Source organism: Micromys minutus (assembly GCF_963924665.1).
Source record: "Micromys minutus genome assembly, chromosome: 17".
NCBI lineage: Eukaryota > Metazoa > Chordata > Mammalia > Rodentia > Muridae > Micromys > Micromys minutus.
In genome coordinates, this window is record NC_137952.1 from 28,442,123 (window position 1) to 28,468,520 (window position 26,398).

At 40.6% G+C, this 26,398-nt stretch overlaps 1 protein-coding gene across 2 annotated transcripts in view; it reads left to right on the forward strand.

Moving 5' to 3' along the window:
• The first annotated feature begins 1,345 nt into the window (after positions 1 to 1,345).
• Positions 1,346 to 26,398, forward strand: part of TMEM62 (transmembrane protein 62) — a 30,691-nt gene continuing 5,638 nt past the window's right edge. For both annotated transcript variants that reach the window (XM_080931191.1, XM_080931190.1), the window contains exons 1-11: positions 1,346 to 1,542; positions 1,765 to 1,876; positions 3,125 to 3,262; positions 5,155 to 5,200; positions 9,544 to 9,685; positions 11,789 to 11,913; positions 12,033 to 12,155; positions 15,355 to 15,510; positions 18,391 to 18,550; positions 21,284 to 21,397; positions 23,830 to 23,914. In XM_080931191.1, the coding sequence (XP_080787317.1) occupies positions 1,363 to 1,542; positions 1,765 to 1,876; positions 3,125 to 3,262; positions 5,155 to 5,200; positions 9,544 to 9,685; positions 11,789 to 11,913; positions 12,033 to 12,155; positions 15,355 to 15,510; positions 18,391 to 18,550; positions 21,284 to 21,397; positions 23,830 to 23,914 (1,381 nt within the window). In that variant the 5' untranslated portion in view covers positions 1,346 to 1,362. The remainder of the gene's footprint in view (positions 1,543 to 1,764; positions 1,877 to 3,124; positions 3,263 to 5,154; positions 5,201 to 9,543; positions 9,686 to 11,788; positions 11,914 to 12,032; positions 12,156 to 15,354; positions 15,511 to 18,390; positions 18,551 to 21,283; positions 21,398 to 23,829; positions 23,915 to 26,398) is intronic.

The window sequence follows — 26,398 nt, forward strand, 5'->3', positions numbered from 1 at the left end:
ATTTGAGACATAATCTCACTATGTAGCCTTGACTGGCCTCTAACTCACAGAAATCATCCTGCCTGTCTCCAAGTGCTGGAATTAAACACATGAGCCACTATGGTTGGCTTAGTTGAAAGGTTTGTATTGTGGAACATTTACTGTAAATTGTTTCTAATATTTTTCTTTTCCTTTTACAGTTAATTTTTAAAAACATTTTATTTTTAAGGGCTGAGGAGATAGCTCAGTGGTTAAGAGTATTTGTAGCTCTTGCAGAGGAGTGAGATTCCAGCACTTACATATTCCTTTACAACAGTTTGTAAATCCAGAGTGAAAGGATTCAACACCCTCTTCTGGCCTCCATGGGCACTTCACACACAGGGTACACAGACAGACATGTAAGCAAACTACTCATATGCAAAGTCTCTCTACATAGCCCTGGCTGTCCTGAAACTCGTTATGTAGACCAAGTTGGCCTCAAACTCAGAGATCTGCCTGCCTCTGTTTCCCAAATGCTGCCATTAAAAGTGTGTGCTACCACACCACCTAAAAATAGCTTAGTTTTGTGTGTCTGGAAGTGGGTTTGTGCAACCCAGTGCATTCTCTACAGAGAACAGAAGAGGACGCGGTATTCCCTGGAGCTTGTGGTTAGAAGTCTCCTAATGTAGGTGCTGGGAACCAAACTTTAAATGCTTTCGGTTTACATCAGTGGTTTATATTCCAGAGACGTTGAACTAGTTGAATTTGGCATAAATTACAACGCTGACAATATATCCCAAGGAAATAAAGATTGGTTAAAGCTCGATTTGTTTAAGAATGTTTATTCTTAATAGCAATACATAATAAAGAGTTGAAAGCCAACAATGAAGGAGTAGATTTGATAAATTAAGGCTAGGACCAGAATCTAATTCGGCAATAAGAAAGAGTAATTTGCAAGCATACCACAGTGCCACAATTCCATATAAATGAGTACATCTAAAATCAGATTAAAGAAAAAGATGATTTCCACAAGATAAGGAATCCTGTGGGGTTATGTTATTCCAGAAGGAGCCAGAGTGAGCTGCCCGTCGCATTTGTCCTTTAAGAGGCGTCCTCATACTCACTTTGATTCTCACAAGCACCCGGCGCGCACGCAAGGAAGGTATCATTAACTTCGTTTTACAGGTGCTGAGGTCGCACCACGGTCAGGGATGCCAGACCCTGGAGGAGCCAGGTGGCGTGCTGCCTCCCTGCCACCCACTCGCTTTGCTCTTCCTGGTCCTCAGTACGTGGACAAACGCCGGGGAGCCGGGCTGCGGAGGCGCGGAGGCCGGGCTGCGTGGAGACGGCGGGAGGCCACAGAGGCCGGAAGTGCGGGCCGGAGCGCTCCGGGGCTGCGCCGCGATGGCGAGAATGCTGGCCGTCCGGGTGGCGGCGGGGCTGGCGGCGGCCGCGCTGGCCGCCCTGCTTTTGGAGCACTACGGCCTGGCTGGGCCGTCCTCGCCGCTGCCGAAGCCCAGAGGCTCCCAGAGGCCGCAGCCCGCCCCGGGCTCAGAAGCCAATAACATCTTCTGGGGTCTGCAGGTGAAGCAGCGGGAGGCTTGGGGAGGGCGCAGCGGCAGGCTGGCTCAGCCCAACAGGGGGACTCGGGCGCAGTCCGCCAGGAGGCTCCGCTCTCCTTCCCGGGGACTCATGGGGCATCTTTTTCTTTCCCTTCCGCTCCCCCAGAGCTGATAGGCCACCCCTGTCGGTGCGGCTCTTCCTGACTCAGATAATGAGTCTCTGTCCAATGCCTGCTTTTGACAGATATCCGACATTCACCTGAGCAGGTATCAAGATCCAGGCAGAGCGTTGGCCTTAGAGAAGTTCTGTTCGGAAACTATTGACATCATTCAACCGGCTCTTGTCTTGGCCACTGGTAGGAAGGATTCCTGTGCTGTGTGTGGTGGTGGTGTTCTGTGGCCCTGATGGTGTAGAATGGGGAGCATCTATTCCCTTTAGGGTGTTGGGAACTCTGGCACAGCCTGTCAGTGACCCTTTGAGGTAGTGAATAATGGAGTCAGGATCCAGGCTAAATGTTTTGCCATCTCAAGGTTTTCTCAAAGTTGTAGGAACAAGGTTTATGATGCTTGTGACCAAATGTTATCTGCCATATTTGTGTCGTGTGTGTGTGTGTGTGTGTGTGTGTGTGTGTGCGTGCTTGCTTACTTGTGTGTTTGTGTGTTGATGGTGATGTCCTGATGAATTTAAGAATTAGGAAATGTCCTTTAACTGGGAATCCAAAGCTCTCTCCTTTACTCAATTTTTTCTGTACAAAGAGGTTATGTTTTCAGTTGTTTGAGAACTCGGATGACTTCATCCGACTGCATTTCCTAGACTCTTCAAGTCTGTGCACATGTGTCCCCGATGGTGGGGCAGAAAAAGCTCCAAGGAGTTATATGTACTGTGTTCTGTTCACTGGGTGGCTCAGCTGTCACACACCCTTCTAAAACACGTCTCTTGTTAGGATGAAGTATTAGTCCTCAGATAATGAATATGCCCCTGCTTCAGGTGTTCTGTTTACTTCCTAGAAAGGAATACTGAAATAATGCTTGGTCACAGTATAAATCCTGATTAGGAGTTAAAAAACAACTGTTGCAATAGGTAATGCAACTTTCTAGAATGTTGCAACATCTCATAAAGGAGTTTCATTTAGTATATTGATGAATTTTGTACTGTGCCCTCTCCCCCACCCCCTCATATAGACCATGTTCTGCCTGCATGCCAGAAGAGGGCACTAGATCTCATTATAAATGGTTGTGAGCCACAATGTAGTTACAGGAAATTGAATTCAGAACCTCAGGAAGAGCAGCCATCTATCTCTCTAGCCCATTGTAGTGAGCTCTTTAAGTCATTCCCCTCCCCCAACAAATCACTCCTAATATCACTATAGACTACATAAACACTTGTTAACCTATAATAATAGCATCCTTGCTGAGATAATCTTGTTAGTTAAAAGGGCTTAAATGGTTTCCTTTGGACATATGTAGACTCAATTGATTCTATGTATGTGTGCTAAATAGTTTACAAATTTGTGTCCTCAGCATCCTTGTTTGTTTGTTTGCTTGTTTGTTTGAGTCCCTGGAGTTTATATTACATTTCAAGTAAATTCTGTGTAAACCCACAGGAGACCTGACAGATGCCAAAACAAAGGAACACTTGGGGTCCAGACAACATGAAGTAGAATGGCAGACGTACCAGAGAATTCTGAAGAAGACAAGAGTCATGGAAAAAACCAAGTGGCTGGATATCAAAGGAAATCATGGTAAATCTGCCAAGAACAGAATAGAATAAAGCATATGTTCCTTCAAAAATATAGATTTTCTAGTTTAGATTATAGGGTTATAAAATTGAAAATTATAACATACGTTTAGATATAGTAAAGGCCACATCTCTTATGTGCAGTTATAACATATGATATTAAAACTTCAGAGGCAGGTAGATCTCTGTAAGTTTGAGGTCAGATTAGTTTATACAGCAGGTTCTAGGTCAGCTAGTCTGCATAGCAAGCCTCTGTCTCAAATCAAGCAAACAAAACCCCTCAAACGTTGAGATGTAATTGTTGACCTTTCAGGTAAAAGTTGGTACGGTGTTTTCTTCTGTACATGGGAGAAAGAGTTCTTCAGAAATTCTCATGGGTAAATGTCTAAAATGAATAAAATAAATAACTAAAATAAAATAAAAATAAAAACACCCCTACATTGTGTTAAGTGAAAAAAGCTAAGTCCAAAATTTCCTATTGTATAATTTCATTTATAAGGCATTCAAGAAAAGATAAAAATTACAGGCAGAAGATAGGTTGTGGTTGCCAGAGGTAGGGATAGGAGGAGAAACTATATTTTTTTGTTGGTTGTTTTATTTATTTACATTTCAACTATTATCCCCTTCTGTATTTCCTTCTGCAAATCCCCTATTCCATCCCTCATCCCCTGGACTTCTAAGAGGTGCTCCCCCACCTGCCCACCCACTCCCACCTCACCACCCTAGCATTCCCCTACAATGGGGCATTGAGACTCCACAGGACCAAGGACCTACCCTCCCACTGATGCCAGATAAGGCAGTCCTCTGCTACATATGCAGCTGGAGTCACATGGTCCCTCCATGTGTACTCTTTGGTTGGTGGTTTAGTCCCTGGGAGCTCTGGGGGAGGTCTGGTTGGTTGATAGTGTTGTTCTTCCCATGGTGTTACAAACCCTTTCAGCTCCTTCCATCCTTTCCCTAACTCCTCCTTTGGGGTCCCTATGCTCAGTCCGATGTTTGGTTGCAAGGATCCACATCTTTATTGGTCAGGCTCTGGCAGAGCCTCTCAGAGGACAGCTATACCATGTTCCTGCCAGCAAACACTTCTTGGCATCAGCAATAGTGTCTGGGTTTGGTGTCTGCAGATGGAACAGATCTCTAGGTGGAGCAGTCTCTGTCTGGATGGCCTTTCCTTCAGTCTCTGCTCCACTCTTTGTCTGTGAATTTCCTTTAGGAGCAATTCTGGGTTTTGGAATGGGTGAGAAACTGATTTTAAAGGCATTTAGATTTGGGATGTGATTAAATTGCTCTCTATTTTTATTGTGACCTTAATATATGTGTATCTGTCAAAAGCCATAGGACTGAGACTATAGCTCAGTTGGTAGAGTGCTTGCCTAGTGTGCATGAGTCACTTGGCTTGGTCCCTAAAACTGCATACTGGATGTGGCAGCATTCCTGAGGTACAGAGAAAAGTACCATAGAGTCAAGGTCATTCTCTCTGGCACAGAGAGTTTCAGGCCAGCCTGACGAGAGACTCTGTGTAGAAGCACTTGTTATGGTTGTATAGGTTAGGCTTGGATTCATTTCTTTCTGAGTCTATAATCCCATGATTAAAACAGCAGCAGCAAGACAGGTATGGCAGCACATGCCTATCCCCCAAGCTCAAGGTAGGTCAAGGCAAGATGAACAAGTCTGAGGCCAACATGAGCTACCTAGCAAGTTCCAGGCAAGCAGAAACAACAATCTAGCCTTAGAACTTTCAAACTGATATTCCCCCCTGAACAAAATTACAATGTACCTACTATTCTTCAGAATGCTCAGTCAGTGAAGTTACTGCTCTTAAAATGTGCATTTGAGTGACATCTTTCCATTTAATGTGTTATAAAAAGTGACGCATGTTTGCTTTTCTTCTTTTAGATGTATATAACACTCCAAGTCTGGAGAGCATCACCAATTATTACAGGTATCTACATGTCTACAAAACAGACTACTAAGTAGATTCTATCAAAAGGAGTGTACAGTCCATTCAGTGAATGGGTAAACTCACTTTCAACAGACAAAAATTCTGTAGAGAGAACTTTGGATAATTTAGAAAATGAGTGTGTGTGTGTGTGTGTGTGTGTGTTTTGTGTGTGTGTTACAATCAGTCCTTTTTAAAAAGTGTTTTTCTCTACTTTGATACTCTTTGGATTTTGCTTTCAGGTTGGTCTGAAACTTCTATTTCTCCTTTTAGCTTCAGCCTCACATTCGCTAAGAGCCACCATGACTGGCTCTCTTCTACTTTCCTTTTTAATTTAATTTAATTATTTTTTTAATAGAGTCTCATTATATAGATCATGCTGAAATGGCCTGGAACTCACAGAGATCTCCCTGCCTCTGTCTCAGGAATGCTAGGATTAGGGGTGTGAGTTACCACACCCAGCTTCCTTTATTTCTTTTGGTTGCAGATGGTACATAGAAGTATTTAGATCTACTGAGGTCAGTGGGTTTTCAGAATAGGGAGAGATTGATTCTGTCAGTCTCTGGAGTGACCACAGAGATCAGTGGTCACCAAAGGCTGTTTGATTCTGTCATTTGATTAATATAAACATTATATTTTCTTTATATGCCATGAATGGGATCCACCCAGGCACCTCTGTTAGAAGCAAGCTTTAGCTTCAGTAAGTTGGGATGCTTCTTTTGGTTGCAATTTCACTTTCAGCTGCAGGGTGCTGAGGAGTTCTAGTCTGCTTTGTCATTTAACCAAGCACTAAGTGTTCACTCAGAGCTCTTCACTAGCTGTGTGCTCTTCTAGATAAAAGAGCTAGTGCTAACAAATGGCCCCTGCCTTCAAGGAATTTATGTTTCATTAGGAGAAGATTGCTAAGGGGAACCATTAGAAAAGAACATAAAGGCAAGGCTGATGAAATGCTGCATTATTTGTTTCAGATGAGAATCATTACAAGAAATCAGAAAAGGTAGAGGTCATCACAAGGGCAGATACAGAGAAAGCCTGTGAAGAGTGAAGCCAGGTTTTGTTTGTTTGTTGGTTTTTGGTTTTTGTCTGTTTTGGTTGGTTGGAAGCTTGGGGCTTTTGTTTTTGTTTTTCAAGATAGGTCTCACTGTGTATCCCTGGGTGACCTGGAACTTGATCTGTAGACCAGGCTGGCCCCAAACTCACAGGGATTCACCTGTCTCTGCCTCCCCAGTGCTGGGATTAAAGACTCATCCCAGATGAGTAGAGATGTTTGAAGATGTGGATTGTTGTTGCAAGTCCATTCCATTGGTTTTCAAACTTGAATGTGCAGAATAGTTGCCAGAAATACACTTTTAATAAAGTGCTTTACTTCAGATTTTTGTTTTTGTGCTAGATGTTGAAACCAGGGCCTTGTACAGCCTGCCACAGTGGCACAAACTTGCCACAGTAGCACATGACTTTAGTCCCAGAGGCAGGGGCAGGCAGTCTCTCCATGATTTTGAGACCAGCCTGGTCTACATGGTGAGTTCTAAGACAGCCAGAGCTACATAGTGAGACACTGTCTGAAAAGAAGGAAACAATGTTAACATCAAATAGTTAGACTCTATATAAGGAGTTAAATGTAGCTTTAAATGTGTATGTTAAAGTTTGAAAGTTTGTTTCTAAGTCTTATATATTAAGTAAGCTATTGTATAAGACACTTAGAAACAAGATACTATTTTTTAATAAAGCTCTGAAATTTGGATATTTTATATGCACCTCTGGGAGTGTGTGGTGGGGGGCGGTTCCTGCAGGTGTCATACAGGGAAGTCAACTGTATGAAGAGAAAGAGGAAAACCAGTGCAGATTGACTTTGTCAACTTGGGTCAGACTTTGGAGAGTTAAATGCCAAGCAGTCTATTGTCAGCATATTTAAAACTCATACAATTTGGGTAAAGGTTTCCAGGCAACAATCAGTCCAATCAGTTCAATTCCAGACGCACCAGAAAGCGTAAGATGTGATTACACAGCAGCTCTTTTACAAAGCACATGTGACCATGAGGGTGGGTTCTACAGCTAAAAGGCCTAGACTCCACCGTGGTCTCTGACAGGTAGCATAGAGTTCATCAGGCCATAAAGAACACGTGACATCTACCCTAAGGATGGGTAATGGTCTAGGGAGGGAAGAACTGGAATAATTATTCTGAAGAATTGGGATGAGGTCTGTCCCTTTAGGTAGCAAAAAGGTGACCAGGTCATTAGCAACCTCTGTGCTCAGCTTTCTGGATGGAATGCAGGGACTTGATTCTCTCTCCTCCACTGAGAGACATCCCTGTGTGTTCACGTTCCTGGTTCTCTTAGTGCTTCTCTGTGAGTACAAGAAACTCTGCATAACCAACAAACCTCCAATAGAACCCATGCTTTCTTTTTTTTATTTATTCAATAAATAATGAATGGGTACCTACTCTATATTAACACATTCTTTCCATTCTTCACCCTCTTACTTCATGGATACCTAAGATACTAAGGGCATTCATTATTAGATGTAGATCCTCTATATATCACTAATGTTTATTTCAGAAACCAAAAAAAATATGTACGTGATTCTAGACTATCAGTTTCCTCCTTGCAAGCTTCCTTACATATTAAACTTCTTTAGGCCCTTTTCAAGCAGTAAATACCTTCTGTACCTTCCTATACCAAGGCTTTCTGACTTCTAATATATGCACAACGAGCTCTCACTAATCCTTTTTCTTTTTTGCAGTGCTGGGTATCTGATCCAAGGCTACCTACCTGCCATTGCACTACACTGCTAATCCCCACTGAAAGTTTGTTAAATGATTTTATCTCACGTGTATGAATGTTTTGTCTGCATATATGTATATGTACCCTGTGCGTACCTGATGCCCCACAGAGGTCAGAAGGAGTAAGAACTACAGGGGGTTGGAATTCCAGGAAGTTATGAGCCACCATATAGGAGCTAATAGCTGAATTTAGGTCTTCGAAAGAGCCGCAGGTGCTCTTATCTGCTGAGCCCTCTTGCTAGTCCCCTCACTGAAGATAGATTTAGTTGTTTTTTTTTTTTTTTTAAAGATTTGTTTTTAAATTTTAAATCATGAATTTTTGTGGGTATGAGCTTTGGAGTACAGCTGCTTGTGTGTTGGATCCTCTGCAGCTGCTGTTACCAGGCTCCAGTGAGGTTCGTGGCACAGGTGATAGGCACTAAAGGTCCTCCACAAGAACTGAGTGCTCTCTTAATCACCGAGATCATTAAATAACAGCTCCCCAGACTCTGTTTCTTTGTGAATGTTTAGGGGACTGTTTAAGATAGTCACCACCTGTGCTTTGCTTGGTGACTTTATGTGTCGTCCTGCATTAATTAATTTAGATGAGTCCTTGGAGATAACAAGAGAAAATGTTGACATGCAATCCTTTTATCAAGTGAAAATGTAGTTTAGTCAATTTCTCTTTTGGGTCAGGAAACCTCTTTTTTATATGGAAAAAATCTGGTGGGATAGTTGGAACAGAAATACTTTTGTTTTCCATATGGATGTGGATATATATTATATATGGATATTATATATAACATATATATTATATATGTGGATAGGGTAGGCAGGCTGTAAATCTCAGCAGTTGCCTTGAAGAATATGGAGGAGAGAAGGAAAAAGGCCAATTAATCCTCCCTGGTGGTCAGACACATACCTGGTAGGCAAGCAGTCACATGATGAGCAAGTGAGCATCAGAAAGCTGGGAAGCCCAGGTGTCAGAAAAAGCATGCACAGGTTATGAAAAGTTGTATGTTTCTAACTTTGGCCTGTCAGGCAGCTACTCACATTGGGTCCTAGTAACTACACTAAGCATTGAGAATCCTGGGAAGGAAAAGCACAGTTATCTCATTAAAGAGGAAACTATCCCAAAGCCCAGACATGGTGGCACTTGCCTTTAACCTAAGCACTCAGGAAACACAGGCAAACAGATCTCTGGGTCATTGAGTATCTACAGAGTGAGTTCCAGGCCAGCCAGGGCTAAGTAGCATAACCCTGTCTTAAACCAAACCAAACCAAACCAAATCAAACATTTGCCCAAAAACAATAAATAAATAAATTAATGAAAAAAAAAAAAAAAAAAAAAAAAAAAAACCTTGCATCTCTCTTTGGCATGGCTTAAAATAATTCTGCCTTCCTAGGGGTGGTCTCTTGGCCAGATGACTGACCCAGCCCAATTAGAATAATTGGTTTCTGTCCAGGCCAGAGGTCTATTCTCTTGACTAGAAGGAGTTCTTTTTTCCTTAATGACTCTTATTACTGGTCTAACATGAAATCCGCTCTTTTTATAGTTGCACTAAAGCCTTCCTGTCTGTGTTTTAGGAAGTACTCTGCTGTACGTAAGGACGGCTCTTTCCATTACATCCACAGCACTCCCTTCGGCAACTATTCTTTTGTCTCTGTGGATGCTACCCAAAGGCCAGGGCCCAAGAGACCCTATAATTTCTTTGGGATTTTAGATGAGGTATGACTTGAAATTTTCACTTATGTTTGTAGCTTACCTGGTTTTATTTTTTTTTTTTTTTTCCTGAATATCTTTAGACCATTTCATTGTCTTAAATGACCGTGTTCTTATCTAGGAATGCTCAAGAAAATGTTTACTGTGGTTGCAAATATGTCTAGAAGCAACTAGCTACTTCAGAATTGTTACTACTGTTTCTATTAAAGTTGGGAAGGAAGCACCTCGCTTTTTATATTTATTTAGCAAATATTTATTAAATATGGATGAAATATAGTATGTATTCAGCAAGCTACAGAGCACATAGCTTGGTGTACTATATGATACATTGTTAAATCCCCACAATTGCCAATATTAGTCAGTCGTCTATATTTTTTCTTATAAGAGAACAACTCAAGTATTTCTGCAAGGGTAACTGAGAAACCATCATTTATGAAGACACATATGAGCAGCTCTTGTCATGCCTTACCATAACAGATGCCAAGTCCTTATTTGACGAGCACACTCTTACATGAGACATGTGCCCGTTTATAAGAGTATAAAGTGATAAGATCAAGAAAGTCCCGGAGTGTTTCATCTACCACTGCAGCATATGACCAGCATGGAAAAAACTATAGTGAACAGCAGGACTTGCCAAGCACTGAAAGAAATTCAGAGTATGTGAAAGTTCTAGAAATAAAGAACATAGGGTAAAGTTATGTTGTGCTTCTCAATTACCAAGTGCCTTTAGTGAGCTGGTGAATTTATATTAAAAATTTGATCTTAGAATAGAATTGGAAAAATACAGTGCACAGACCAAGTACATAAAAACCAATTGTAATGTTACCTAGTGCAGAATCCCTGGTCTTTTGTTACTATTTTATTATTTTAGGTTTATTTATTTTGTCTTATGAGTGTCTTCCCTGCATGTATTTATGTGGTCCATGTGCATGCAATGCCCATGGGAACCAGAAAAGGGTGACGGATCTTCTGAAACCGGAGTTAGAAATGGTTGTGAACCATCATGTGGGCGCTGGGAACTCAGGCCCCCTGCAAGAACAGCCAGTGGTCTTAACCACTGAGCCATCTCTCCAGCCTCTTCCTAGTCTAACCCCAGTTTTATCAAATTAGAAATCCCGAGGGTAAGGCTCAGAAATTTGTTACTGTAAGGATGTTACAGATAATATCAGTGTATATTATGTGAATATTATATATGTGCAAATTATGTTTTGAAATCAATATCATGATATGTTATATATATAGTAAAATACATTCATTTTAAATGTCTGAAGAATTTACACATTTGCATGCGGTTATAACTTTCACACAATCAAGACTTAAGACATGTTACCACCATACAAAGTTTTCTTGTAGGGTCTGTCTTTACTCCCATGGTACAAGTGATTGCTTTCTATTAGAATAGTTTTATTTACTCTAAAATTTTAGATAAATGTGTTCATACAAAATAGACTCTTGGGTTTGACTTCTTATTCTTAGTGTGATGCTTCTGAGATGAATGTACGTGGCTGTATCCATTGGTAGTTCTTCCCTTTTTACTGCTGAGTAGTATTTCATTGTGAGGGTATATTATATACTTTTGTTGGAGTTTCTGATATTTGGTTAATATGAATAGAGCTGTTAAGAACATTTAGGTTTGTCTGTGGATGAATAACATAAGTGCATGTTTTAGCATTTGGCTTAGTGTCCCCTTTAAGAATTGTGATGTAGTAGTACACAAAACTAAAAAGATTAGTTGTCTCATTAAGGGGATAATTATTCTCCCCATTCCTGACACTGGGGATTGAACCTCACACTATGAGGCTAAAGCTTTGCCCCTGAGCTACATCCCTAGTCCTGAAAAGACTAACTTAGTCTTCAGTTTTTATACATCAAACACAGGTAGTACTTGCCCTACATACTACAATCATTAGGATCAAATGAATTCTAAAGTAAATGAAAACAGTTTGAAACTTACAGAGATCCATTTAGGTCATTACCTAGTAGACTTGGGGTCACAGAGACAAGGTGATTATTGTTATAAACTTTAGAGGAAATGCTTAACTTGTTGGCATTGGATTTTAACATGAGCCCCAATTTAGAGATCCTTCTACTTTTTTTGTCCCATTTCAGAAACAGATGGAGGAACTCTTATCATTTTCCAAGAAAAGTAGTCAGAGCAACCAGACAATTTGGTTTGGCCACTTTACAACGTCAACTATCCTGTCTCCATCCCCAGGGATCCGGACAGTAATGGGGTGAGACAGATCTGTAGAGCCAGAACTGGATATTTCTGGTTATTTCCCACTGCTGAGCACACGTGCTTTCCTGAAGACTTTCTATGGTATTTGTTTATCCTGTTTGTTTTTCACTGTAGTTCGGCTACAGCTTATCTGTGCGGGCACCTCCATACGCTCGGTGGGCTGATGCCTGTGCTACACACGCGTCACTCTACAGGCACGCTGGAACTTGAGGTGGGAGACTGGAAAGACAACAGAAGGTGAGGACACTTCCTTACAAGTGAGACTTACACAAATTTTGCTAAAATAGTGACACTTTCTTACTAATATGATGGGTGGACCCAGAAAAAATCAGGTAATTCTGTTAGTTTAGAGGATAGTTCTCACTATGTAGCCCAGGCTAATCTTTAATCCTTCTGCCTCAGATTCCCACATGCTGAGATTACAGGTATATAGCAACCCTGCTGTGGTTAAGTACTTTGACAAAGTTACTTAAAGGAGAAAGAGTTCACTCTGGCTCACAGGTCAAGGGGACAGTCCATCATGACGTGGAGACCAAGGCAGATGGTGCAGAGTACAGAATGCTCAGCGCTCTTCCCTTCTGCGATCCTTGATTCCAGCCAGGGCATGCCTCCCACAATGGGGGCCAGGGATCTCTTCCTACCCCGCTTAACAAGATCAAAAGATTCCCCCACAGGCAGGCCTACAAACCCATCTCAGGTGACTCTAGGCTCTGACAAGATGTTGGTTAGTATGTATTTGATAATCGTTTTCATTATGTATGGAAATACAGTATTCCCATGCATACATATTCCATTATGTATGGAGATACATACCGTATATATGGAAATACATTACCTGTTATAACAGTCATTTTTGGTTAATTACTTTTTATTCACTTATTTATTTGTTGGGGTTTTTTTGTTGTTGTTGTTTGTTTTTTGAGACAGAGTTTTTCTGTGTAACCTGCTTGCCTCTGCCTCCTGAGTGCTAGGTTTAATGTAATGTGCCATTACATCCAGCTTATTTTTATTTTTTAATTAGATATATTCATTTTATGTGAATGCTTTGCATACACACACACACACACACACACACACACACACACACACACACGCTTAATGCCTGCATAGGTCAAAAGGGGGAACAGATCATCTCTGGAACTAGAGTTAGGGATGGTTGTGAACCACCATGTGGATACTGGGAACCTAACCAAGGTTCTCTGCAAAGAGCAAGTACATTTAACTCTAAATGTAACTTTTATTCTCCTGTTGTAATTGTCTGGGATGCTTACTGCCTTCATCTGTTAACCTAGGCCTATGCCTGGAAGCTTCTAACCACTATAAAATACAATCTAGGCCTAGAATATTTCCAACTTCTAAGGCTTGCTGTTGAATAAGCTCAACCATTTCAGCTCTTTCTTAACTCTAGCTGGTTCAACTCAGCTGCTCTGATTCAGTCTGGCTTCTCTCTTGGCCTCTGAATTGCTCTGCTTGGCCTCAAACTAACTCTGGAAATCTGTTCTAACCTTCTGGCTCCTCATTCTCTGGCTCTTTCTCTCTTCAACCCACCACTGTAAAACTCTCTGGGTAAAACTGCCTCCTTCTCCCTCTCTGCTGCTCTACTTACTGTTCTCTCACCTCTACTGCACTGCTCTGCACGAGCAGAGTTCTGTGTTCCTCCTGTACTTCACGTTCTTCCTGCACGGTCTGTTTATCCCTTAAGTAGCTTCCCTTTCCTGTTCTGTCAAATCTTTCTCTGATTCATCACTTTTTCTGCCACTCAATTAGACATCACTTTCAAGCATGGGTGCTTCCTTCTACAAACTAACTTTACCTTCATTGTTTGGAATTAGAGGTGTGTGCTAAGGGTGTGTCTGGAATACACACAGAGGGATTGCAGGTGTGTACTAAAGGCTGAGCCACACCCTAACTAGAAACAAGTTCAAATATTCTGTAACACTTAACTACTGAGACATCTCTTCAGCCACTATAGCATGGATGTTTACCATTACTATGCCATGTAAATTTTAAGACACATGCATTAGAATGAAAGTTTGTTTGTTTCTTTTCTTTTGAGGAACACTCATATATATATATATATATATATATATATATATATATATATATATATATATATAGCCCCTGATGGGCCTGATAGTAGCTTTGTAGACTAGGCTTATCTAGACATTGCAGTAGTCTTACCTGCCTGTGCCTCCTGAGTTCTGGGACCACAGGCTTACATCACCATGTTTGCTTTTTCTTATTCCTTTTGTTTCTTTGGTTGGTTTTGTTTGTTTGTTTTGTTTTGTTTTGTTTTTAAGAGAGCATTTCACTCTGCAGCCCAGGCTAGCCTAGAACTTACCCTTTAAGTCTAGGCTAGCCACAAACTCACCTTCCTCTTGACTCATTCTTTCTTTCTTTCTTTCTTTCTTTTTTTTTTTGTTTTAAGAATTGTTTATTTATTTTATGAAGACACTGTATTTGTCTTTCTGCACACCAGAAGAGGACATTAGATTCTGTTTCAGATGATTGTGAGCCACCATGTGGTTGCTGGGAATTGAACTCAGGACCTCTGGAAGACCAGTCAGTGTTCTTAACCACTGCTGATTCATCCTTTCAAGGGATGTATTTGCAGATATGAGCCACCACAACTGGGTTACTATATAGTTTTAAAGTCAAGTGTTAACAAGAATTGTGAACAATTTTAACAATGTCTAAATCTTATCATCAAAAACATTGTATTGTTGTGGGCTAGTCTGTGAACCAAACTTTTAGATTCACTGGGACTGGAAATTTTTCCCTTGAATTTTATGCCAGACATTTTAGCTATAGCTACAATAGTAATTTAAATTCCTCCGATAAATAAAAGCTCATATTTGATGCAGCATTGTTAGTGGAATGAAGGGTGCCAGATCTTAGACTTAGGATGTACACATTAGTTTCAAAATAGTTGTAAAAGTGCTCTAAAGTAAACTAATTTTAAAACATTTATCTTTAAAACCCAAGAGTGCAGGCATTGTGCTAGAGCCCTGTTAGCTCCATTGCCTCAGTCAGATTCCAGCTGGTCAGACAGGGTGAGGGATAAGGCAGTAGAAAGAGAGGAGAAGCAGGAGCAACCTTACCTTGTACCAATTGGTTGTAGAAAAAGTCCCAGTTTTACGAGTTGATTTTCTATCTGTGTTTTACTTTCAAACATCCCCTCCCCTTCTTTGGGAAAGGGTGTCATGTAGCTCAGGCTAGCCTTTAGCTCACTATCTAGCTAAGGATGACCATGAACCTGATCCTCTACCTCCTGAGTGTTGGGAGTGCATGTGCCTCACACTTGACTTATGCAGTTTGGAAGGCAGAGCTTCCTGGATACTAGGCAAGCACTCTACCAACTTAGCTATATCGTGAGCCCTCCTTTAAGCTTAGAGTAATAAGTAACTAAAGTCCCTTATTCTTCTGTGGCCTCTAGGTACCGGATCTTTGCCTTTGATCACGACCTCTTTAGCTTTGCAGACGTAACCTTTGACAAGTGGCCTGTGGTTCTTATCACCAATCCTAAGTCACTCCTCTATAGTTGTGCTAAGCATGAACCACTAGAAAGGCTCTTCCATTCCACACACATAAGGTATGTCTTCATGTTTCAGAATTGATGTTCAATTTGATATGGATGAAGAATAAGTTGTGATTGTTGTGGTGTGAAAGCCAGGGGATGTCCCACTGGTTTTGTTTCAATAGCCCAAACATATAAACTGTCCTGTTTCATTTCCATTCAATATATATGTATAGATGTACATATATTACACACACACACACACACACACACACACACATAAAGCTTGGGAGTTGGGACTTGAACCAGAGCCTCATGCATGTCAGACATGTGTTCTGCCACTCTTTCTAGACCCCCCCCCACACACATAGATTTTTTTAAGCTGATAAAACCTATAAAATCATCCAGAAACTCAAGACAATCATTATTTTTGTATATTTTATCTCAGCCTTCCTATTCACAAATGTTTACTCTGTTATAACCATGACATATTACCTTATAATCTGTACTTTTTAATTTATATTTATTATTTACACAGTTAGGAATAAAATATGGGTCTTATATGTTATAGTCCTCAAAAAAAAAAAAAAAAAAGTTACAGACAACCACAGATATTAGCTCAAACGAGAGCCCTTTCTTTCAGCCTGAGATGAAAGAACAGGCTCCTGCTACAAAGAACTTGAGCACAGTGGGGTTTGTAAAGCGCAAACTGCAGTTATGCCCTGAAAGAGGTAAGCAGGAGTCAAATGTTTCAAAGCTTTTGGTCCAGTTCATTAAAACAATGGTGGGCCTGTGTGGATTGTTCTGCTCAACAAGGTATGCTCTGTGGGGCTCGGAGCAGAGTGTGCCGCACAAGAGGGAGCTAGCTAAAAACAGGGCAACTGATTCTTCCCAGCTTCCATTATTCCTGTGAGGCGCTTGCTCTCCTGCAAGGCTATACCTCAGTCCTGCATGCTCTACTTTTAGAAATTTGCATGATCAGGATTCTTATTTGTTTTGTTTTTGTTTTTGTTTTTGTTTTTTTTGCTGAATAACTTACCAAAACAAAAAAACAAAAAACAAAAATTGTATAATCCTGATGAAATCCAAAATAAAGTTTATGTATGAATTAGTAATGCTTGTTAATAGAATTATTTTGTTATTTTTATTTATATGAGTACACCATAGCTGTCCTCAGACACACCAGAAGTGAGCATCTAAACCCATTACAGATGATTGTGAGCCACCATGTGGTTGCTGGGAATTGAACTCAGGACCTCTGCAAGAACAGTCAGTGCTTTTAACCACTGATCCATCTTCCTATATTATTAGCTCCTATATTATTAGAATTTGTATGATACATTATTTTTGGAAGAATGTCTTTTAAACATAAGATCACTTTAAAAATATATTTATATTTTAAAAATATTTAAAAATTAAGTATACATGTACATGTATAAGCTTTTCAAGACAGGGTTTCTCTGTGTAGCCATGGTTGTCCTGGAACTCATTCTGTAGACCAGGCTGGCCTTATGCGCACAGAGATATGACTGCTTCTATACTAACTCTTGGAGAGCACAGTGATGGAATTAGATGTGTCTGCCTGTTTCTGAAGACTGTCATTAGCACTTCTGGATGCTCCTTCACAAGTGGTTTCCATAAGATACATCATTATACCATTGTCATCAGAGAGCAGTCTAAGTAGATTTCTTTCTAAAAATGAATCATAACTTAACTCCTTTGTTTTATTTATAAAATGTCAGGACTGTTCTTATTTGAAGATGAACCTCTGGTAAATGTAGGTTCTACTCTTGATTGAATGATTGAATAATTTATTATTTTTCTTTCTCTCTTTTTGTATATTTTTGAGAGGTGGTTTCTCTGTGTAGCCCTGTGTAGCTCTGTGTGGTCCTAGAACTCATTCCAAATCTATAGACCAGGCTAGCTTTGGACTCAGAAATCCACCTGCCTCTGCCTCCTGAGTGCTGGGATTAAAGATGTGGCCCACCTCAACTAACTTGAATGACTCCTTTATGACAGTGTTGTAGAAGTGGGTAAACATTCTTAGGAATTTAAATTTTTATTGTTTTTATTGGGGGAGGGGCATGCAAATGCCATAGCATGCCTGTGGGTATCAGTGGACAACCTTTAGGAGCTGGTTCTCTTCTACCGTGGAGATTCTGAGGTTTGAACTTATGCCACTAGGCATAGTGAAAAGCCCCTTTACCCACTGAGCTATCTCAGCACCCCTCTCATATGAATGTTGATGAAGTTTGCCTGATTACTTTTTTATTTTTTAGAAATAAAACTATTCCCCCCCCACCAGCCATGGTCTCTTTATGTAGCCCAGGCTGGCCCGGGACTCACTATGTAGAGCAGGCTGGCCTCTGCCTCTGGAGTGCTAGAATGAATGGGGTGTCTTGACTACCACACCTGGCCTATCAATCACATTTTTAATGACACCTGGATGTCAGTGCTAGGTGTTCTCTGAAAGGCCTGGGTGTGGCCTTGCTTTATCTGGCCAATACATCAGGAATCGAATGAATGAATTATAGACTTGACATTAGATTAACAGGGTGTGGTATCTATTTGATATTCTATTCCTAAAATTAAAACCAGGAAATTCAGAAATTTCTTCTGTAAGAATTTTTGGTCTAATCTAGGTAGATTTATCAAAAGAAACTGATTTTGCTTTCTTAAAAAAAAGTTTTAGGGGCTTGGGATGTAATTCTGTGGTAGAACACTTGACTAGCATGTCCTTAATACCATAACATATATATATATCTATAGGTATATATAGATATATATATATGTTTCTAATTTCTTAGTGGTTCATTGCCGAATTGTCCAAAGTCTCTGTGGTTGCACAGTCTGTTTCTGCCTGTGTTCATGTCCTCAGCTACAGTAGCATTGCTCCTCTATAAACGCAATGTTCTATCTCTAAAATCATGCATTTTATATATGCTCTTATTTTAGAGTATTGGCCTTTTCCTTATCCCCCATCACTTCTGTCACTGTTAAGATTGATGGAGGTAATATAGGCCAGGCTTCTCATTTGTCTGGTCCTATTTTCATACTGAAGTGGAACCCTAGAAACTACAGTAATGGGACACATACCATAGAAGTATTCGTCCAGGTAAGTTAGTCATTGTTAGTTTGTTGTGTCAATGGTTGGGCTCTTGCCACAATGAACTCTGCTTTGGGTTTATTGGTAATCGGTTGGTAAGCAGCAAATCTGATAAACAGTAAACAAAGTTTGAGTACAGTACATTTAGCATGTTCCTTTGGAAGTTATTTTACTTACCTATTTTACGTGTCGGGGCAGAGAAGGCTGTGTGGAGGCCAGAGGACAACTTGGCCTTGGTTCTCATTTAAACATACCATGTGGGTCATGAGGTTCTACTCGGGTTTCTTAGTGGCAAGCACCTTACCCACTGAACCATCTCACTGGCTCAACAGGTTTCTTGTTCCTTGTGATCTTCTTTCCCTCCATCTTTATCCCTAGGCAATCACTAATCAGTTTTCAATCTTACATGTCTAATTATTTAAAAATTAACTTGCTAAATCCTGGTGAGGTGCCAGTCTCCTAGTTACTCAGGAGACATGAGGAAAGAGAACCATGAGGTTAACCCAGGCTATCTCAAAATAATTCAATCTACTGAATATTAGATAGATAACGTGTGGTTCTTTCACTCATTAAAGCTAAGGTTCTGTCCTTTTAAATACAGCACACTAGAACTTGTAAATGTAACTGTTGTTCTCCTGTAATAACTGTCATCTCCAAGGCTTTCTGCCTCAGCCTGCTAACCTAGGCCTAGTCCAGGAAACTTCTAGGCCATGTACAATCTGATCCAGGCTTGAATGTTTGCAGCCTCTGAGACTGACTGCTGAATAAGCTCACCCTTTCTAGTTCTTTCTGAACTCTACCTGGTTGGTTCATCTCGCTGTTCTGCCTCAAACTCTTCTCCAGGGTGACTGGTTCAATCTGGCTTCTCTCAGTTTCTTCTGAATTGATCTGCTTGGCCTTAAACTAACTCTGGTGATCTGTTCTGATCTTCTGGTCCCCTCTCATTCTCTGGGTTCTTCTGTCTTCACCTGTGTCTAACTTTTTCTCTCTCTCTCTCTCTGCAACCCGCCTCTGAAAAACTCTCCGGTAAAAGTGCATCCTTTCTCTCTCCTTTCCTCTCTTTATTCCTCTCTTAAGTAGCTTCCCTTTCCTCTCTCTTCTCATGAGAATTGGGCATATCCTATTCTGTCAAATCTTTCTCTGATTGGGCAGTTTGTCTGCTATTCAATTAGACATCACTTTCAAGCATGGTTACTTCCTTCTACAAACTAACTTTACCTTCATTGTTTTGGATTAGTAAGTACTAAAGGCACATCTACATTCCAGCCAGAGGGATTAAGGTGTATGTTAAGGGCAGAGCCACACCACAACTAAAAACACTTTTTCCCCCAGAAAATAACACAGTCATGGGGTTCACAATGTGATCAAATATCCTGCAATAGATAGGCCTGATTGTGTGTGTGGGGGGGGGCGTGCATGCGTGCGTGCAAATGTGCATTTATTTGATTCAAATTAGAATCCAAACAAGGCTCACAGAATTGCAATTAGCTAAATAGTCTTCTGATTAGCTAGTCTTCCTTTTTTTTGTCCTGATTTATTGTTCTCTTCCTTACCTTATTTTGTAAAATAAAATAAAATAAAACTTTCCACTTTCATATGTGTATGTGGTCTGTGTGTGTGTGTATGCAGTCTATATGTGTGAGCATTCATGCTTGTTTATATAGTTCCGTATGTGTGTGCATGCATGTGGAGGGTGATGTTGGGAATCACCCTTATTTGTTCTGCCATCTTACTTATTGAGGCAGGTCTTTCAATCGAAGCCGGAGTTTTCAGGCATGTCTGGTCTCCTTAGCCAACGAGAGAATCCCAGTTCCACTATCTGAGGTTGGAATTACAGCCTGGCTGGCCACCCTTCCCACCAAGATCTTGTATGAGATTTTGGCATTCAGAACTCCAGTCCTCATGCCTGTGCAGGGATTTCAATCGCTGAACCACTTTCCCAACCCTTGCTTTATATTTCTGAGGCAGGATCTCTCACTGAACTGATAGGAATAAATTGGCCAGCTAGTGAATTCTGAAACTCAACCTGTCTTCTTCCTCCCCTTAGGACTAGGTTACAGATGCATTTGTCTGTTTGGTTGGTCAACTGCTTATTTATGTGTATATGTGTTTACATCTGTGTAAGAGCGTGCTAGCATTTGCACCTGTACATGCACAGAGGCTGGAAGAAGGTGTGTCAGATCCCTCAGCTGGAGTGAACAGGCATTTGGAGGCAACCGAGCTTGTTATATGAGTGGTATAGGATCCAAACCCCAGACTTCATGATTGTATCTTCTCTACAGCCCATTCCTGGCTTTTTGCATGGATTCTGAGGATTAAACTTGGGTCTTTGGGCTTCAGCAGCAAGAATTTTACCAACTGAACTATCTCTCTGGCTGTTTCCTTCTCCTCCTCTTCCCCCTCCTCCTCTTCCTCCCATTCTCCTCCCCTTCCTCTTCTTCCTCCTCTCCTCCCTCCTCCTCCTTCACAGGCTCTCCTTGCCTCTGCATCTGGAGAGCTGGGATTAGAGGTGTGCACCATCACACCTGGCTCCCTCTTGCTCTTCTCCGTTTTCTCTTCTCCTTCCCATCTGAGCCCCGCACTGCTTCTAGGCTGTGCAGCTCCTTAGCCCCACCTCCTTCAGATTCAGCCTTCAGGCCTGAACGTCTTTGTTGCTGAGGAGCTGTACGTGAGTATATAACCAGCACTAGACACATATTTAACCATGGCTGCAAGTTGCTTCCTGGCTGTGTTTCTAACTAGGATTCTGCTGGAAGAAGTAGGAGTGCTCGCCACATATTTTCTGCTCAAGAGAATGCGCATCTCACATTTGATCCTTTGGCATCCTTTATCCTCCTTACTGACCACTACATTGTGGTGAGTAAATTAAATTAGATGTTACTTGCGTCTGTGTGTTTGTTTGTTCTGTTTTCACTGGATTTGGTAAATGCAAAATTATAAATATAGTTATGTGTCAAAATAAATCTAAACTACATAAAAATCAAGGCTATTTATTTATCTAGAAGAATAAAGTGCTTGTGTGTATGTAGTGGGGGATGCACATGCCATGGCACATGTCTGTAGGTCAAAGGACAACTCACTAGAGTTGGTTCTCTCCTTCCACCATATAGATCCACCCCAAGAACTCAACTCTGGTCATCAAGCTTGTTGCCAAGTGACATCTTATGGACTGCTGAGCCATCTCACAGACCTAGGAATTTCCTTTTTTAAAAAAGATTAATTAATTTTTATGTATATGAATATTTTTACCTACATATATGTTAGTGTACCATGTGCATGCCTGGTTCCTTTTAAGGTCAGAAGATCAGATCCCCTGGAACTAGCATTTGGATGGTTGGAAACCATTATGTGGATGCTGGGACTCAAACCTGGGTCGTCTAGAAGAGCAGCCAGTGCTCCTAACACTGAGCCATCTCTAAATCCCAAGAATTTCTTTTGACTATTTTTTTTACTTCAGTGTGTGTGTGTGTGTGTGTGTGTGTGTGTGTGTGTGTTTAGCTTTTATTGATTTTTTTTTTGAGGTAAAGTCTTACTGTGTTTTTCAGGGTAGCCTTTGACATTTGAGGTCAAGCAATCCTCCTGCCTCAGCCTCCTATATACCATGGATTATGCAAGTGTATACCACTGTGCCTGACTATATTATTTCATAATATGATTTTAGCTGTGTTATATTAACATATATGAATATATTCTTTTATTAAGTATATAACTCAACATGTTAAGGTTTATTTAGGAAGGCATTAAATGAATATATATTTATTTAACCAATTCTTTATTTTAAAATATTTCTAATTTTTCTAATAATTTCAACTAGTTTTTTCATTATTGCTAATGTAAGTTTCTTAGGATAAATTTCTATAGCTGACTTGGTAAATGAGAAGTCACACTATTTTAAACATAATCACACAATTTATTTATTGTATTTGTTTTCCCCTCATCTTCCTCGTTAAAATATAAGCTCCATGAGAGTAAGGGGTTTTTGGTATACCTACCACATAGCAGGACTGTAACAAATATTTCTTGAGTGGGTCAGTGATTGAGGATTTTTTGTTGTTTTTGTGTGGTTGGATTTGTTTTGTTTTGTTTTAATGTACTATTCAATGGTCTGGAGAGAGACTGTAGCAATTTATACTCTAATTTCACAAGATCTTCCTTATAATGACTATCACAATCTACCCCTGCCCTATATCCAATTTCAAATAAAACAGATTACCCTACAAGTATAATGAAACTCTAATATTGGTCTAAGTAAATTCAGAAAAAGCAGTACTGAGTGGCTGATTATACTGTCAGTAAATCAGATATTTGTTTCTCTTGACTACAGTTTTTTTTTTTTTTAATTACAGAATATTTTTGTTGTTGTTAGTGGTGATGATGTTAAAAAGAAAACCTCTTGATTCTTTTTCTACACACACTTCTCATACCAAATGTGTGGGGTTTTCTAGAATAAATAATCCTTCAGGCCTCAGCGGACACTGATTGGGTATTTTAAACTTTACCTGAGTTTTTATACTGATGGCTGAGAGAGAGAGAGAGAGAGAGAGAGAGAGAGAGAGAGAGAGAGAGAGAGAGAGAGAGAGAGAGAGAGAGAAGCTGCCTATGCTTCAGATGGATGGGCTATTAATGGGAGGTTCCTAAGTCATCTTTTCTGGGGTTAAGTAATTGCTAGACTGACTCACAAAACTCAGAAAGACCGTTTTCTTACCGGATTCCTGGTTTATTATTTAAGGATGCAGCTCAGTGTCAGGCAGATGGAAGAGAGGGCAGGGAGAATGTTGGATGTTCACGTCTGTGTCCTCAGAGGCATGTCCACTATCCTCCCTCTCCTGCCCCTCACCAGAGCAGCCTCTGGACCCTGCAGCAAGATGTCTATGCCAGTCTCACTCTGTAGGCATGGCTGATTAAATTCCTGGCCATTGGTGATGAGTTCTGCACCTCTTCCCTGGAGAGCACAGCGGGTGGCATGGGGATGCGCCAATCCTGGCGAGTAGCTGGCCCTCTGCCTCCCAGCCCCCTTCTTAGCAGCTTTCTAAAGCTTGTTACTAATCACAGGTGACAGCCTTGACAGATCAGGAACTGTGGTCTACAGCCAAGCGTTTTAACAGGAAGTACTCAGCTATTTTCTATTACTGTTTATAAAATTACAAAGGTCTCAGTAGTTACTGGGCAAACGGAGGATGAAGTGTTTCGCATTGCGCCACTTGCAGTTTTGTTAATGAAGCCAGTTTAAGGCCTCGTCTGGAGTCCGGCCAGTGTATCTGTCACGTTAACGTCTCGTCTCCCTGCAGGCCCGGGTCCTGTTTGTGTTGATTGTGCTGACCCAGCTCACCGTACTGATTACGTTCAGATATCTAGCATACCCAGAGCTTAAAGGTTAGTAGTCATGATTCCTTTTATTCTAGAAGCTGACCAAGTATCCCAAACACCCTCACCATTAGCAAGTCCACAGGACTCTGTGAGGTACAGCCTTCAAATGGGCATTCTCTTTCTTTGTGATATCATTATCTTGAAAAATAATACTTTTCACCTTTCTACTGTATGGCAGGCAATAAAATGAGGTTTAATAAAAGTGGGGGAAACTTATATTATTTAAAATGGCAAATTTATAATAGAAGTAGCTGTTTTTTAATAAATAGATATTTAATATAATTTATGTTGAAATACATTTGAGTAGAAACATAATTCAAATAATTAAAAATAAGTTTTTAATTTAAACTTGGAAAAATTTGGCTGGGCATAGTGTGTATGCATTTAATCCCAGAACTGAGGAAACAGAGGCATGTGGATCTCTATAATGTAAAGCCAGCTAGGGCTAAACAGTAACATTCTTTATCAAAAACTTAAACATTTAGTGGTGCGTGTGTGGTATTGAATTACACTCACTAGAACAGGCTGTAAAACAGGTACAAAGGTGACTTTGCCTACAGTGCCTGCCACTTCTCCCAAGAGGAGTCTTTCCTTGTAAAGGAAAGGATTATATTTGCCAAGCTACTGAGGTGTCTTTGCCTTATAGTAATGGGTAATAAGAATTAACTGATCATTATTCAAAAACAGCCCTTGTTAGAAGAAGGTGGGTTTTCAAGTGAGGGCCGAGTGGGGAGAGAGAGTCCTATGCCCTAACTGGACAGTTTCTCTCCTCCCCATAATCATTTCCTCACTACTGAGAGCCTGTGACGGAAGGAAGTGACTGAAGTGTCTCATCTCAGAGGTCCTAAGGAGAACTACCTGTGTCTGTCTGTCCTTGTTCCCCGCTCACCCTAACCAACACGTGTGTAAACACCTGCCTTGCTGCATTGAACACAACGGGTGCTCCATGATAAATGATAAAGTCTGCTGCATCCCACCCTTACTAAGGAAGCCATGGAGACTTGAAATGTCGTCAGGCCGTGTGGCATGTGCATGCAGCCCCAGCACAAGAGAGGTGGGGACAAGAGGATCCAGACCTAGAGGCTAGTCTGAGCTATGCAGTGAAACCCATCTCAAGAGCAGGAGAAAGATTTTGTGTGCCGCCTTGATGCCTGCTAAAGATGATGCTTATTTCTTCTGAGGTAATATCCTGTCCGCACAGCTGGGCAGCAGCACTGGAGAGAGCTTCCCACGAGTGTGTCTAAATGAAAGGGTAATTTGTGTTCTCACCCAAGCTCTTCCTGGTGAAACACCCATTCATAGACATGTCCATATTGACTATTGGCTTACAGAGCTGAAACATGTAGCTGTAGCTAGCCAACCTCCCCTCCCAGTTTTCAACCATGTCCATCATTTACCGTGTAGTCTCACTTGGTTCTGTAACCTGTGTCTGCTGAGGCTGAGGCTAGTAGGTGGGTAGAGAAAAGCAGTTCTTTCTGTCCAACTTGTGTGATGTGGTTCATGACTGTCATCCTACCCCATTCAAGAGGCTAAGGCAGGAGGATTGCCATGAGCATTCAGGTAGCCTGGATTCATAAACAAGTTTATCAAAGTGGCTGGATATAAAATTTCAAACAATCAGTGGCCTTCCCTTATACAAGTGATAAGAAAGAAAATAGGGAAACAACACCCTTCACAATAGTCGCAAGTAATATAAAATATCTTTCACAACCAAACAAGTGAAAGATCTGTATGACAATAATTTCAAGTCTCTAAATTAAGATCAAAAGAAAAGGAAAAAATTCATTTCTTGGACTTTGTTGTGGTAGTTCTCAAAAAAAAAGAATAACCTAAGAACATTAAAAAGTATATAGATTCCTAGGCCAACTTAACCTCAAATTTATGAGCAGCAGTATAGAAATCTATCCTTGTTTAGGTGATTTTGAAAAGCAGCCAGGTTTAGAAAGCACAATTTTATAGTCCAAGTCAAAAAAGAGAAACAAGAACTCATAATCTTTGTGTTAGTGTTGATAGGACTTTTCTGCTGACTTCTAAATCCTTTGAGGGCTTATGCTGCATTACTGATTTTAAAATACCATTAAAACTACACGTCAGCACTTCTTCCTAGCAGATTACCTTAATAGCTACAACACATAGCTTCACGTTCTCAGATATTTGGTCTAAAAGAAATAAATTCCTGTTACAATACAAAGAATCTAGTTTCAAAGTATTTGGACAAAATTATGACCACATTTTAAAGTAAAGCTAAATTAAAGCTATTTTGTCCTAAATAACTACAAAATAACTTTCTTGAAATTTTGTCACTAAAAGTCCAGGGTGGAGGCTTTCCACTCTCTGGGCTTCTCTCCCTGCCTTCCCTCTGTCCTTCCCTCTGTCCTTCCATGCAGCATCCCTAGGTCTGTGTGTCTGTCCACTGGCAGGTGGAGGTTTATAGTGAGGGCTGCTGTGAAGTAAGAACCGTATCATGTACGGGGAAGGACGTTTTGGATA